The 16,589-nt window shown below is 40.8% G+C and overlaps 1 protein-coding gene across 1 annotated transcript in view; it reads right to left on the reverse strand.

Moving 5' to 3' along the window:
• LOC122797184 (cyclic nucleotide-binding domain-containing protein 2-like) overlaps positions 1–16,589 on the reverse strand; it is a 605,654-nt gene that overhangs the window by 184,085 nt on the left and 404,980 nt on the right. Inside the window, exon 11 of the mRNA XM_044066007.1 lies at positions 11,508–11,573. Coding sequence (XP_043921942.1) covers positions 11,508–11,573 — 66 coding nt within the window. The remainder of the gene's footprint in view (positions 1–11,507; positions 11,574–16,589) is intronic.

The following is a 16,589-nucleotide window of genomic DNA, read 5'->3' on the forward strand; positions in this document are numbered from 1 at the left end:
TTCTAAGTAATCAAAGCAGGATAGACAGTCTGTTTCCAGTCGAAAAAATCCTTTATTAAACACAAAGACAAGCAATCCAAGTAAAAGAAAAACAACAAAGAAGTACCCAGATCCCTTACAACATTATCTTTTTGGAGGGATGCATCTCCTACACCATAAGTGAAACTGTTTTATTTACCAAAATGAAATATACAACATTTTTTTACATTTAATTTAAGACCATTTGTGAAACCACTGCCCTGGCCCAGTAATCAAGGAGCCTTAATCCTCATCACTAACACCAGTGAGGGACATGCACATTGGGAGGATGACAAGTACACACACATTAAAGTACAATTTTCCTTAAGAGCACACAGAGATTACAGTCAGTCTGGGAGTGGTTTCTCCCTCTCTCTCCAGATCCCCAATAAGACTCCCCACTGGCACAACTATAGGGTTAAAGATCTCAGCTGAGTGGTCACGTCAAAACCTCCAGTACCCTCTCTGTCCAACCAGTGCTTCATGTCCCTGCCCAAGTAGCTCACACACACACACACACACACACACACACACACACACACACACACACACACACACACACACACACACACACACACACACACACACACACACACACACACACACACACACACACACTTTGAGATTGATTTATTTGCAAACACACAGACAGTCCTGGGGAAAGCTGGTACAGCTTCACTAGCTATGCCCTCTTCTGCCCAGGCTATAAGGCAGTACAGGCTGCCACCAACCACTCTTATCAGCTACTATAAGGCCCTTCCCAAAGGGTGACTAATTCTACTGTGTAATGTTACTGTTATCCAAATGGTAAGTGTGACCAGAACTTTTAAGGCTATTTAAGAGTGGCCTATACAGTATTAGCAAATACATATGGAAGTACTCCAAGAGTTTAAATATCTCTAACAAACCAGCCACAATTAAAAGGTTTAAATATATTTAATAATAAATAATAAAAGCACAAGACAATACTTAATAACTCAGCACAGTGACAACAAAGTTCAGAATTACAGGAAATATTTTAAAACATCGCAGGACAGCCTCACATAAATACAGAAAACATCTAGACTAATCTTTCTATATTCCTGTCTCTAAGAGAAATACTATGATCTAGGTCTTACTTACAGAGCAGAATGCTGGTGAGAGGATGTTGCCAAATTCAAGACAAAATAGAAAATGCACAGACTTTCTCTCTGAGATAGTTTTTAAATTAATAATACACATTACTGCTGGGTTAGCTAGATGACATCACTATTTAACATCTGCCTCTAGTTCCCAGGCTAAGTAGATGCCAACAGAATTTAACATATTCTGTTAAAAATACTTATCTTTCAGATGTACAGCTGCTAGGAAGCCACAGAGCAATACAAAACCAATTTACATGTGAAACCTAGTAATTATCCCTGTCTCAAGAGAATAGGAAGAACCCCCTAGCATTAGACATCCTGTCTTTTAGCTGAGATAAACTAACTTTATAGCACATAGTAAAACTCTTTGTTTTCTTAAAGTTTGCAAGTTAACTCTGTATACTCCAGCCCTTACCATCAACACATTTGCATAGGCATGTAATTTATACACATTTCTGCTCTTTTCCAGCAGGGTGCACTATTGTTACATTCTTGAAGCTCAGTACAGAACAGATAGTTTTCTTACATTTGTAAGGCAAGCATACAAATCATATTACTATTCACAAATTAAATAGAATTATTTACAAACTTCTAGCTGGCTGGGCTGACAGCCTTCACAATTCTCTCCCACTTGAAAACTCAAGCAAGTTTTTCAAGTTACCCTTGAGAAAGGTTGCTTGAGAGGTTTGAGCCTATCTGGGAATACCTTACCCCATTCCCTGTCTTGAGACCCCATCTGTGTTGGCATTGCCAACCCCACTGTGGTGCTGCACGGTCATTTCATATGCTTGCAACCCTAGGCTCCACCTTAACAACTTGGCATTTTGCTGGCTGGCTCAATGTAACCAAGTTAGGGGATTGTGATCTGTAACTACAGTGAATTTTCTTCCATACAAATAAGGCTGAAGTTTCTGCAGTGCCCACACTATGGCTAGACATTCCTTTTCTACAGCTGCAGAGCATTCCTCCTTGGGTTGGAGCCTATAACTGAGATAAACCACTGGGTGCTCTTCTCCCTCTGAAGAAATCTGGCTAAGTACAGCCCCTACCCCATGGTTCAAAGCATCCACCTGCACAACAAATTATTTGCTATAATCTTGACTGGCTAACACAGGGGGTCCTCCCAAAGCTCATTTAAGCTTCTGGAATGCCTGCTCACATGCTGGACTCCACACTACCTTATTTGGTCTGTTTTTCCTTGTCAGGTCTGTGAGGGGAGCAACTATGGTACTATAATTGGGGACAAACTTTCTGTAGTACCCTGCTATCCCTAAGAATGCCCTCACTTGCTTTTTGGTAACAGGGGCAGGCTATGCCTGAATGGCTTCCACTCTGGCAGGTTTGGGCCTGATCTTACCACTCCTCACTCTGTATCCCAGGTAGGAGACCTCTGCCATACCCACCTGACATTTGCTGGGCTTAATGGTCAACCCTGCCCTCTGTAGTCTGCCCAGCATCTCCCTGACATACTGAAGGTGCTCTTAACAGGAATGTCTGCAGATGGCAATATCATCTAGGTAAGCAAGGGCAAAATCTCCTGCCGCTGCTACAATACAATCTACCAGCCTCTGGAAAGTCACTGGGGCATTTTTCATCCCAAAGGGCATCTTTGTGAACTCATACAAGCCAAAAGGAGTCACAAAGGCTGACCTCTCTCTAGCACTGGGAGTCAAGGGCACCTGCCAGTAACCGTTGGTAAGATCAATGGTGGTAAGATACTTAGCCCCACTCAGCTGCTCTAGGGCTTCATCTCTCCTAGGCATGGGGTAAGCATCTGACTCAAGGTGACTATTTAATTTCCTGTAGTCCACACAGAACCTGGTGTTGCCATCTTTCTTCGATACCAGCACCACTTGGGAGGCCCAAGGACTGCTGGACTCCTGAATTACCCCTAGTTCCAACATTTCCTATATCTCCTCCTCAGAGTCTGTTTGACCCTTTCAGGCACCCTATAAGGGGACTGCCTAATAGGCATTTGGGGTCCTGTATCCACATGGTACTGCACCAGGTGAGTGCACCCTGGTTTCCCGGTGAACATGTCCCCAAACTCCTGTAACACTGCTTGGATTTCTTGAACCTGGGTTGAAGATAGCTGCTGGGACATTGCTAACCCTTCCACAGTGGTGTCAGTCTGAGCCTCACTGAGGAGATCAGTCACCAGGTCTCCCTCAGTCTCCTCCTGCAATCCACTTTAAATACTCAGCACAAGGGCCTCCCTATCATGGAAAGGTTTCAACATGTTAACATGATACAATTTGTGCCCCTGCCTCCTGCCTAGCAGTTCCACCATGTAGTTAACATCACTAACCTTCCTTACCACCTTGTAGGGTCCCTGTCAAGCTGCATGCAGCTTGTTGTGTCTGCATGAATTAGAAACATTGCCTGCTGCCCTACAGCATACTCTCTAGCTTGAGCATTCCTGTCATAAAAGACCTTTTTCTGCTGTGGGCTTCTACCAGGTTCTCATGGGCCAAGCCCATGAGTTCCCTGAGCCTTGTCCTGAGGTTTAGGACATATGCCACAAAAGACTCCTTGCGGGATTCACACTCAACCTCCCACTCATCTCAAATTAAATTTAGAGGTCCCCTCATCCTATGCCCATACGACAACTCAAAGGGTGAAAAACCTGTGGATTCCTGGGGCACCTCTCTGTAAGCAAACAACAGATGGTGCAAATATTTATCACACTCCCTCTTAAACTTGTCTGCAAATGCCTGTAGCATGGACTTCAGTGTATAGTTTAACCTCTCAACAAGACCATTAATCTGGGGATGGTAGGGGGTGCTCTTTAAGTGCTTCACCTCACAGTACTTCCACAGACAAGTCAGCAGGTCAGACATGAAACTGGCACCTCTGTCAGTCAGTATTTCTTTTGGAAAACTTACCCTGATGAAAATTTCTAACAAAGCATTTGCCACCTTTTCTGCCTGAATGGAGGACAGAGCCACTGCCTCAGGGTATCTTGTAACATAATTTACTACCACTAAGATATACGTTTTCCCTGTGGAACTTGGGGTACTCAGAGGCCCCACAGTATCCATAGATACCCTCTGAAATGGCTCCTCAATCACAGGCAAATGCATCAAAGGAGCTTTCACCTTGTGTCCTGCCTTGCCTACCTTTTGGCACTGCTCACAGGTCCTGCAGTACCCTGTTACATCTCTGGAAATCCCAGGCCAATAAAAATTCTGCATAATATATCTCTTTTTTCCATTTTATGCCCATATGACCTGCAAAGGGAATATCATGGGCTATGGATAGAACTGCCAGATGGTAGGCTCTGGGAACTACCAGCTGCTGTATTCTCTCACATTCTAGCCTTCCCTCAGGGGTCCACTCTCTATACAGTAATCCTTTGTTCCAGTATACAGATTCCCCTTTCCCTTGAAAAAATCAGGTGCCTCGCTAGCTACTTCTCAGTCCTTGTAATGTAGGGTCTGAGAGCTGAACCTGTCTCAACTCTCACTTTGTAACCCTTCCCAGCTCCCCTTCCACAGGAAGTCTGGCATCCTCTGACATCTGTGCCTCACTGCCATCCTGGGTACTACTACTCAGCTCTTCCCTTGCAGTCACGCTGTCCAAGGGAACATCAGTACTCATAAGCAGCTGTGGGTCACCTTCAGTCTCACTGCTACAGGGTAGCTCCCTCCATAAATCAACCATGTTCTGGCTGCAAGTGCACAGTCTGTCTGGGTCTCCTCCAGGCTACCAGACTCACATGTTTGTCTCCAAGCCTGACAGCATGTAACTGCATGAACACATGGTACTGCATTATCAAAATCATTCCCTGTCAGAACATCTGCAGGGATATCCTCAAACATACCTACTTGCTGGCTTCCTTTTCCACCCTCTCAGTCAAGTTGAACCCTAGCCAAAGGTATTTGGAATAGAGTCCAACCTAAAGTTCTGACTGGAGTAGACTGCCTAGGCAAGTAGTGCTCCTCTGTAACCATTGCAGGCTTCACAATGGTTATGTCAGAGGCTGTGTCTCTCTTAGTAATGGTCTCTTTGCCATTCACTAAGATAGCATATAACCTCTTGTGGTAGTTTGGTACCCTTGTTGTCTCACGACAACATACTGTTGGCATTTTGTCATTCCCACTTACTGGGTCTCCCACCTTTTGTTACCCACCTTGCCTCTATGGACATCTATGTGCTACATGGCCCCACTGGTTGCATTTAAAACATTTAACCCTAGGTCCTGGACATATACCTGGACTAGTGACTTCCTTGCTACTGGCAGATTCTGTTGGGGCAGTCTGGGCTGCCCACCATGGGTTCCCTTAGACTGATGAGCAGCACTGGATGTCCCTTTACTGTGCAGTGATGCCCTGCTTGCTAGGTATGGGTCTCTTCTTCCCCAACCCATCTATATTAAGGCATTGTCTATCAGCTAACCAGTTCATTATGTCCTCAGGCAAAGTGCTAAGGGCTTGTTCCCTCACCAAAAGTCTGCCAGCCCTTCAAAAGTGGTGACCTGACATCGACTCACCCACCTATGAAAATAAGTGCTTAGTTCAGCAACATATTCACACACACTTTCATCTGCCTTGCTTCTATGTTTATGAAACTTTTTCCTATAAGCTTCTGGTGTTAGCTTAAAAAATTCTACCAAACAATTCTTTACAACATTATAATTCAAAGTCATTATCAGACAGGTTGGACAGAAGAGTTACAGCTTTACCATGGGGTGAGTGGATCAGAAACCATACCCAGAGCCCTTGTCAACATTATACTGTTTACATACACTTTCAAACATATTAATGAAACTATCAAAATTATTCCCCTCTGTAAATTGTGGAAGAAATTTACTGACCTTTGTTGCTTCTGGGGATCAGTTACTCCCTTCCCCATTACGTCCATGACTCTGGCGAAGAGTCAGCATCTCCTTTTCATGTTGCCTCTGCCTCTCATTCTCCTTAGCCTGCAGACATCACAGTTTCTTATTTTCCTCAGCTTCCAGATGTCTCAGTCTCTCTGCTGCTTCCATTTCCAAATGCTTGGCCTCCAGCTCAAGTCTTTTTAACTCCAGATGGATTTTTAAGTCCTCTGTGGAAAGGTCGAACTGTCCATTTTCTGAGAGTTGAACATCTCCACGGCTAGTCTGATTATCCTCCTGGTTGCTATTTTCTGATGCAGCTGTGACCAAAGCTGCAATCATGTTTGCTTTAGTCAGGTTTTCATGTACTAGTTCTTTAGCCCGGCACATCTCAGCCAACTAGCTCCTTGTCAGCTTGCCATACTCCTCTGCTGACATGCTTGCCTGCTCTCCCTGACTAACTAAGGTAGCAAAAGAAATAAAACAATTGTGATATGATCTCTGAAAGTTTACTGCATGGCTGATTTAAAGTACAAACACCTTCAGTGATCACTGCACACAAGCTACAGGAATTCAATATCCACACCACTACAAGCCAATTAATATGTGATGGGGCTATCTCACCACTATCAACCAATTAATATGTGATGTGGCTATCCCACCACTGCTAAACAAGTAATATGTGACACCCTACCCTGGCACAGTAATTAAGGAGCCTCAGTCCTCACCACTAACACTAGTGAGGAACATGCACATTTGGAGGATGACAAGTACACACACAGTAAAGTACAATTTCCCTTAAGAGTACACAGAGATCACAGTCAGTCTGGGGCTGGTTTTTCTCTCTCTCTCCAGATCTCCAACAAGACTCCCCACTGGTACAGCTATAGGGTTAAGATCTCAGCCGAGTGGTCAAGCCAAAACCTCTAGCACCCTCTTTGTCCAACAAGTGCTTTGTGGACCTGCCCAAGTAGCTGACACACACACACACACACACACACACACACACACACACACACACACACACACACACACTTTGAGATTGATTTTTATTTGCAAACACACAGACACTCCTGGGGAAGGCTGGCACATGTTTACTAGCTATACCCTCTTCTGCCCAGACTGTAAGGTAGTACCAGCTGTCACCAACCACTCTTATCAGCTACTATAAGGCCCTTCCCAAAGGGTGACCAATTCTACTGTGTAATGCTACTGTTATCCAAATGGTAAGTGTGACCAGAACTTTTAAGGCTATTTAGGAGTAGCCTATACAGTATCACCAAATACATATGCAAGTACTCTAAAAGCTTAAATATCTCTAACAAACCAGCCAAAATTAAAAAGTTTAAATATATTTAATAATAAATAAAAGCACAAGACAATACTTAATAAGTCAGCACAGTGACAACAGAGTTCAGAATCACAGGAAATATTTTAAAACAACATTGCAGAACAGTCTCACATAAATACAGAAAACATCTAGACTAATCTTACTATATTCCTATCTATCTCTAAGAGAAATACCATGATCTAAGTCTTACTTACAGAGCAGAGCAAGTGCTGGTGAGAGGATGTTGCCAGATTCAAGACAAGATAGAAAATGCACATACTTTCTCTCTGAGATAGTCCTTAAATTAGTGATGCACATTACTGCTGGGTTAGCTAGATGACATCACTATTTGACACCTGCCTCTAGATCCCAGACTAAACAGATACCAACAGAATTTAACATATCTCTGATAAAAATACTTATCTTTCAGATGTACAGCTGCTAGAACGCCACAGTGCAATACAAAAACACTTTACACTTGAAACCTAGTAATTATTTCTGTTGCAAGACAATAGAAAGAAACTCCTAGCATTAGACATCCTGTCTCTTAGCTGAGATAAACTAACTTTATAGTACATTGTAAAACTCTTTTACTTATTTTCTTAGAGTTTGCAAGTTAACTTTGTATATTCCAGCCTTTACCAGTAACACATACATTTGCAAAGGCATGTAGTTTATACACATTTCTGCTCATTTCCAGCAGGGTGCACTGCGGTTACATTCTTGAAGCTCATTACAGAACATATCGTTTTCTTACATTTGTAAGGCAAGCATACAAATCATATTACTATTCACAAATGACATAGAATTATTTACAAAATTCTACCTGGCTGGGCTGGCAGCCTTTACACCATTGTGCTTGAACCAATGGTCAACATGATCTAAGCCATGTTGGAGCAACTGTGAGTCAGTTGAAAACTGATTAACAACACCCGATTTATGGTAATCTGCAAACTTAGTTAACCATAGGCCATAAGTGCTGATGTAAAGGTCTGAGAAATATATGCCAAACAGGACAGGGTCCAAACCTCAGCCCTGTGTTATACCACTGGTAACTTTTCTTTTCAGAGATAAATAGCTGCTACTTCATCCACATGGTTTCTGTCAGACAACCAGTTAGCTACCCAGCACAAAATATAATGATTTATGTTCAGATTTACAAGTCTGTCAATGATGCCTGAATGGGGAATAATGTCAAAGGACTTGGCCAAATCTAGATATGCCTTATGCACTGCATAGATACTATCCATTGCTTCAGTTACTTGTTCAAAGAAAATAATGAGGTTAAAGAGACATGACCTTCCTTTGATAAAGTCATATTGATGAGGATCCAGGGTTAAGAGATTCACAATGTCCAGATTAATGGAGTCTGATATAATGCACACCATAGCTTTAAATAAAAGGCTAGTGAGACTAATAGGTCTATAGTTAGCTGAGTCCATGGTTGGACCACCATTGTGTAATGGCATTACGATGGCTGTTTTCCAGGTTTCAGGAATGTAACTAGTGGAAATGCTTAGATTAAAGAAGTTAAGTAAGAGTTCAGAAAGGCCATATTTTGCACTGACAAATCAGGCAGCCTAGTATGTTGCCAGGGCCCATGGATGAAGTATTCGTTTTTGAAAGGGCTAAGATAACTTGTTTCATAGTAATTTCTTACCAAGTGAATAGAAAACAACTACAGTCATTCCCCTGGAAAAGGGGTGACCTTCCACAGACCCAGACAATTACAGACCCATATGTCTGTCCAGCCTCATGTACAAAGCCATGGGAAAACTTATCATGGAACTAATCAATCAGGGCATAGGGAACCTCCAAACACTGAACTCATCAGTTTGAACTCATCAGGTGGCGGTCTTGGATTCATCAAGGCCATGTCATGCTTACTCAACCTGGTAGATTTTTTTTAAAGGTCACCAAAGGAATGGATGAAGGCAAAACGGTATATACCACTTCAACCTGTCCATAGCTTTTGACAAAATTTCCCACTCAGGCATGGAATAAAAGAAGAAAAGCTAAATAATCTGTGAATGAATTCCTATGTCAACTGCTGGATTGCTAACTGGCTCACATATAGGATGCAGGAAATCAAAATATGGGATGTTACTTCCATGAAGAGACCAAGTCACCAGTGGAGTCCTCCAGGGTTCTTTGTTGGGACCTCTCCTGTTCTGCATCTACTTTTTTTGAAGCAAAAGCCAATACCAAAGGGTACTGGCTGACTACGTTTGCAGATGACTATACGCTAGGAGCAGTTATTGCATCCCCAAATGACTTGGACATCATGCAGGAAGATTTTTCCCAAATAAATAACTGGTGCTAAAATCATTGACTGAAACTAAATTCCAAACAAAAAATGCATTACTGTAGCCTTTGGAAAGTCATATACCCCAGGAAACTACCACATTGACAACACACCCCTAATAGTTGACCTAGCTGTTTGGGATTTGGGAACTTATGTGGACAGTGGCCTAGCTTTTGACCAATACGTGTACATTGTTGTAAGAAAGTTTTTCTATTTTGCACAGCTTATAAACAAAGGGATTGCATCTAGATCTAGGGATGTCATTGTCCCCCTTTACTTAGTTCTTATTAGGCCAATTATTGAATATAATGACCCCTCTGGCATGTATCTGCCAGACACATGCAGCAACTGGAACGCCCACAGAGAAACCTTACTAAAAGGATACAAGTCATAAACAACATATCCTACCTGGACCATCTCAAAGCTCTATCACTATACTCAGTATCCTGCAGACTGCTAAGACGTGACCTGTGTCTGGCATACAAGGCATCCCACTCAATACTGATGGATTTACTGCACATCAGCAAGTCAAAAGGCATCAGAAATACTTGATCTAGTGATATAAACCTCTTCTCCAACATCAGCAGAATGGTTTGGAGGGACAGGTATATCTTACATGGGCTGCTGCTGCTCTGGAACTCCCCATCCACATAAAACAAAGTTCATCCCTGTCCATATTCAAGTGCAACTTGGATCTATGGAGTGGAAACACAAAATTTACTCCAGGGCTACATGCTGTAGTACTAATGGACTGAGGCAGCATCTAACTGCTTTACACCATGCGTGGGTGCCCTCAAATTATCTGTGGTATGATCCCAGTTGTTCTCATTAGGGGTAATATATAATTATCAATCATAGGACGGGTAAGGACAATTCCTAACCAAATTGGATAGGTTAATTCGAGCACAAAAAAGGAAATGCGCTAAAATAAAATGGCTTGCAGGGGCAGCTGGCCTAGTACTTACCTATGAATCTATGACCCTAATTAAAGGAGGTGGCTGGGATTATGGAACCTTTGGGATAGCTAAAAGTGTGGATGGAGTAAAATTTGACTACATTTGTTAGCTAGGATATTAGTTGTTTCCTGTTCACCCCCATGTGAGCCTGTATCATGACCATATTGTCAAGCTGGAGGGATCTAAGAGCCATCGTTACATCCCAGGTCCTCTTCAGAAAGCAACTGCTACCCTATTCTTATCCAGATTGGTAAGCATGGTGTTCATATGCTTTACAATAGAGTCAGCTATCACTAAAACATTACCATTGTTTTATGCAGTCTCTGTGGGCTATAAGGGCTTGAAGTCTGCATCCTTGTGACACTCTAAGTGATATTATTTGTCTTAAGTGTGGGTGTGAGGGGTGAACGTGGCTGTATTATTGTGTAGCCTAACGTCTGAAGATTTTTAGTTTTGAGTTTGGAAAGCTTAGGCAGTGTTCTGTTACCCTCAGCATAAGCTGTTTTAGTGAAAGCGCTGTGTGCTATATGTGAATATGTGTTGTGTTTAGCAAATGTGTTCTGAGGTGAAAAGGTGACCTTCTAGCTAAGGAAATACTTATACCTCTCACATACAGACAAACATAAACTTTAACAGAAATTAAGTTCTTTTGTCAGGCATATATCACAGACTTCTTGTGAGGTAGCAATGTTAAGGAAATACTTACACCTCTCACATACTGAATCATGATGTAATAATGTTAAGGAAATACTTACACCTCTCACATACTGAATCGTTGTGAGGTAGCAATGTTAAGAAATACACCTCTCACTTAGATTTTATTTTATTAAAATTTAACAGATTAAATAGCAAATAGCAAATAAAATACAACATGCGCACGCGCGCGCACACACACACACACACACACACACACACACACACACACACACACACACACACACACACACAGCTTTACCTTGTCCTTTGGGAATCTGCCATCTTTTTCAAGACAACTTTCTATATAACCAATATCCACTCCCGTCTGTAAGGAAACACACACAAAAAAAAGTTAAAAGTGATTTGGCTGAGATCTGTTCCATAGTAAAAAAAAAAAAAAAACATTTTGTGAAGATTTGTATAATTATGTATGTCCATACAGTCCACGTCTATGCACAGTTTAAAAATGCAATTTGAGAATAAGAGGATGTAGTCTGCAGACTTGAAGGGGGATAACACATGGCGAGATATGAAAAAGTACTTTGCATGGAATGATGATAGATGGTTAGAAAAGTCTTCCTGGGAAAGTAGTAATACCAAAGAGGTGGCACAATTAAACTGGGTGAAAGAAAACAGAAACATTTTTTAAGGATGTTCAACAGTATTTTTAGAAGGTAGGGAATTGGTAGGCTAGGCAGGTATGGCAGTCTTTATCTGCTTTCATAATGTAGGTGTTCAGATCAGGCACATTTCATCACATAACACACTGTGTACACTGAGCACTAAGCTGTAGTAAATCAGTAACTTTCTCAGTAAAAATGCTATATGGGGAAAATGTTAAAGGCATTTCAGGTTCAAAATGCAATAATAAAACATGAGATGTAATATGCAAATTTTCATAGGAAAATGATTATTTGCAGTGTTATAAATTCATGGCTTTAAAACATTGTTAGCATAAAAAGGTGACAGAATGAGATCACTTGCCAACAAATTGTGTGTTTTGTTTTTTCTTTAAAGGAAATGTACTTTCCACATTCTTCTCATAAATGTGTGGTATAAAGAATACATGTGCATTTAAAGTGATGTAAAAGAAAAAAAAATAACATAAGAAAAGAGAAACACTAGCTCAGTCCTTTACAATGTGCATTGCATTATCAGCAGTTCTATCACTTAACAAAAATGGAATGGAACACAGCATTATGACATGTTCCTAGAGTAAGACTTACAGTTAATAACAGGAATGGAACACAGCATTATGACATGTTCCTAGAGTAAGGCTTACAGTTAATAACAGAAATGGAACACAGCATTATGACATGTTCCTAGAGTAAGGCTTACAGCTAATAACAGGAATGGAACACAGCATTATGACATGTTCCTAGAGTAAGGCTTACAGTTAATAACAGAAATGGAACACAGCATTATGACATGTTCCTAGAGTAAGGCTTACAGTTAATAACAGGAATGGAACACAGCATTATAACACGTTCCTAGAGTAAGGCTTACAGTTAATAACAGGAATGGAACACAGCACTATGACATGTTCCTAGAGTAAGGCTTACAGTTAATAACAGGAATGGAACACAGCATTATAACACGTTCCTAGAGTAAGGCTTACAGTTAATAACAGGAATGGAACACAGCATTAGGACATGTTACTAGAGTAAGGCTTACAGTTAATACCAGGAATGGAACACAGCATTAGGACATGTTACTAGAGTAAGGCTTACAGTTAATACCAGGAATGGAACACAGCATTATGACACATCCCTAGAGTACGGCTTACAGCTAATAACAGGAATGGAACACAACATTATGACACGTTCCTAGAGTAAGGCTTACAGTTAATAACAGGAATGGAACACAGCATTATAACACGTTCCTAGAGTAAGGCTTACAGTTAATAACAGGAATGGAACACAGCATTAGGACATGTTACTAGAGTAAGGCTTACAGTTAATACCAGGAATGGAACACAGCATTATGACACATCCCTAGAGTACGGCTTACAGCTAATAACAGGAATGGAACACAGCATTATGACACGTTCCTAGAGTAAGGCTTACAGTTAATAACAGGAATGGAACACAGCATTATAACATGTTCCTAGAGTAAGGCTTACAGTTAATAACAGGAATGGAACACAGCATTATAACACGTTCCTAGAGTAAGGCTTACAGTTAATAACAGGAATGGAACACAGCATTATGACACGTTCCTAGAGTAAGGCTTACAGTTAATAACAGGAATGGAACACAGCATTATGACATGTTCCTAGAGTAAGGCTTACAGTTAATAACAGGAATGGAACACAGCATTATGACATGTTCCTAGAGTAAGGCTTACAGTTAATAACAGGAATGGATCACAGTATTATGACACATTCCTAGAGTAAGGCTTACAGCTAATAACAGGAATGGAACACAGCATTATGACACGTTCCTGGAGTAAGGCTTACCGTTAGTAACACTTGACATCTACCAAAGGTATATAATGAGATTTTATACCATCAATACTTGCCTGATTATGGTGTACTTGATATGACTATAACAAACGACTTCAGGAGCTGGTGGGATAATTGGGGTGGGGTGGGTAGTGAAGTTGCTGAAAGCATGTTCTCTTTTTTTTTTTGAAGAGGAAGGTGATATTCCACTACATCAGTGCACACTAATGTAAGATGGGAATCTAGCTATTGGGTCCTTACAATCACATCGGTATTTGTATATGCATTGAGAAGCCTCGATGAAAGCAGGCACATGCTATCATAATGCATTTACTTGCACAGAAGGAAGAGGATGACTGTAGCCCAAATGATGACCTGCTAGTAAAAGGCTCCTATCAAAATGACCTGCTGTAGCTGGACCAATGAACACATGAGGATCAACATTTCTCACAGGGTTGGGGACTGACACCAGGGAGCACTCCAAGGCTGTATGAGTGAAGCAGTTCTTTCAGGTAAGATTAGGCTGTAGGAAAGGAAGATTAACAGAAGGGACTAAAGTTAGGTTTCAGAAAGCCAGAAAATCAGTAATGGAAGTTATGAGTATGTGCGGCCTCGTTTTACTCTTTCTCTGTGCTTTGTGCAGGTCCAAGAGAAAGCATGAAAATAACAGGCTACCTTGTCTGGCAGAAATATAAATTCTTGGTTACAAAACAAGGCTTCCCTACCAGTGGTCAAGAAAGAAGTGCGTGAGAATGCCACTTATCAATCACAACTGAATGACCTGCACCCTGTGGATTGTGGCTTCTTATAGAAAATCATTCCTGGAACTGTTTTTATTACAGCATTGGCAATAATTTACAATTTTTATAGGTTTCACTTTTCTCCATTGTGTGACCATGGTGTTAGTATACATAAGTAGGGGAGCAGAGAATAAGTCTTCCACATGGGGGGTGCAGGGAAGCTGTTGATTTACATCCAAGCAAAGCTATGACCAGTTGTATTCATCTGGCTATATCTCTGTCTGAATATAACTAGATGAGCCATAGTGAAACTCCCAAAACAAAGGCAGCTCAAGGCTCCTTATAAGTGGTACACTGAATTATTTTGAAACCATGTCGTTGTACCTCCCTCTTACAATTACATGAATAAGGACTTCATTAAGAGGTTTATAGCTAAGTACTAGTTTAGCTGCCCTCGTGAGCCATTTTAAGCCTAGCCAATTTCCCTCAAAGGTGAGGATCAAATCCTGTACTTTGTATTTGTGAGGCAAACACCTTAAAATATGACACCAAAACCCAAGACTTAGTAAAAATGTAGAGTTGTTCACACTGATGTAAGATATTCATACATATCAACAAACATGACCTAATATGATCCGCCTAGGACAGGAGCTGCAGAGATATGAATGCAAGAAACTCTATCATTTTCCGAAGTATGATCTGCATCTCTTACAAGTAAATGTATGTTGTACTTAAAATATCAAAAAAATCAGTGGTGGTTCAGAATGTGGAATCCCAGACCTTTATTTAAAAATCTCAGATTTAGTAATATAGAATGTCAGGGTCTAGGGATAAGTACCTCACAACACATGGGATAAAACTTTCAGGAAAGGGGTAAAACCACCTGTTAAAAAAGGGTTGTGTTTTGTGGTCCTTAGCTGATATGTATTGGGTCAACATATTAATTGTTAAATTTAAATTTATTGAAATTTGTTGACACTCCCGGTCAACAAATTTAAATAAATAAAAATAAATAAATAAAATTGTACATTTAGGTGCAGAGGTGCTGCAATGAAAGAAATCTAAGTAGTGAAAGGTTTAAGGGCTTGGTTTGGGTATGATCTGTTACAAGATGAAATTTGTACATAGGTGTTAACTCTCAACCTCCTACTGCAAGAATGAAGGGCAATGCCAAAAATAATGATGGAGGAACACAACTGGCTAATATTTGGGATATATTTGAAATGTTTCTCTTATATACTTAGAAAGTTGTTAGAATAGCAGATTTTGTGTTAGCAAAAATTTTGTGAAGCATATGAAGTCAGACACATAAACATCTGTCATTTTTTAGTGACTGTGATCCTAGATAGTTTGTCAGAAAAAACAAAAAAATTATGAGGAACAGATCAAAAATATGAAATAAAATCATGAACATTGAGCAAACTCAGGGACAGTTGAGAGGTAGATGTACTTGACTCTCAGCTATTTAAACTTATTAAGAATGACACCTTTTCCCCAATTTGCCACCAGGCTACTCAGAAATGCACCAACATGCAACCTTAAAAATCTTAACCACTCATATTCTCTCCTCCAAACCCCCAAAACTAGGCTTCACTGCACTGACCATGCTTTCTCAGTTCTTGGTCCCAAACTGTGGGAATCTCTCCCTTTTCTTAAAGATTATTCCTCTTACCTCATTTTCCGATTAGAAATAAAAGCACATTTCAAGACTCTAGGAAAATGCAACTGTTATCTCCCTAGTCATATACCTTAATATGTCCATGCTCTTCTTGTATCTACATATTTCGCTGTGACTCTACATTTGCTTGTGATTCTTTCAGCATGCAAACTCTGGTTTCCACTCTGCATATAATGCATGTGTATACTCTGTTTTATCTCTTGCCTTTATACCCTCAAGCCAACTATATTTACTATGTATATAATATATGTATATATTGCGTTTTATAGGTTCATAGGTAGGTACAAGGCTATCTGCCCGAAGGCATTTATAAGCCTAGCCAGAATGTGTTGGCTTTCGCCACCCCCTTAGATTAGTTCCCTGTGCCTCTGTCCAGCACAGCCACTGAAGTGATCCCTGGGGTAAACTTTCTGTTTCTCATCCACTCGTCAAGGTTTCTCTTGAAGTGTGTTAGCAAGGAGCTCTGCCTAATGTAGATTG

Source organism: Protopterus annectens, chromosome 3.part0 (genome assembly GCF_019279795.1).
Source record: "Protopterus annectens isolate FY-2018-M chromosome 3.part0, PAN1.0, whole genome shotgun sequence".
Classification (NCBI taxonomy): Eukaryota; Metazoa; Chordata; order Ceratodontiformes; family Protopteridae; genus Protopterus; species Protopterus annectens.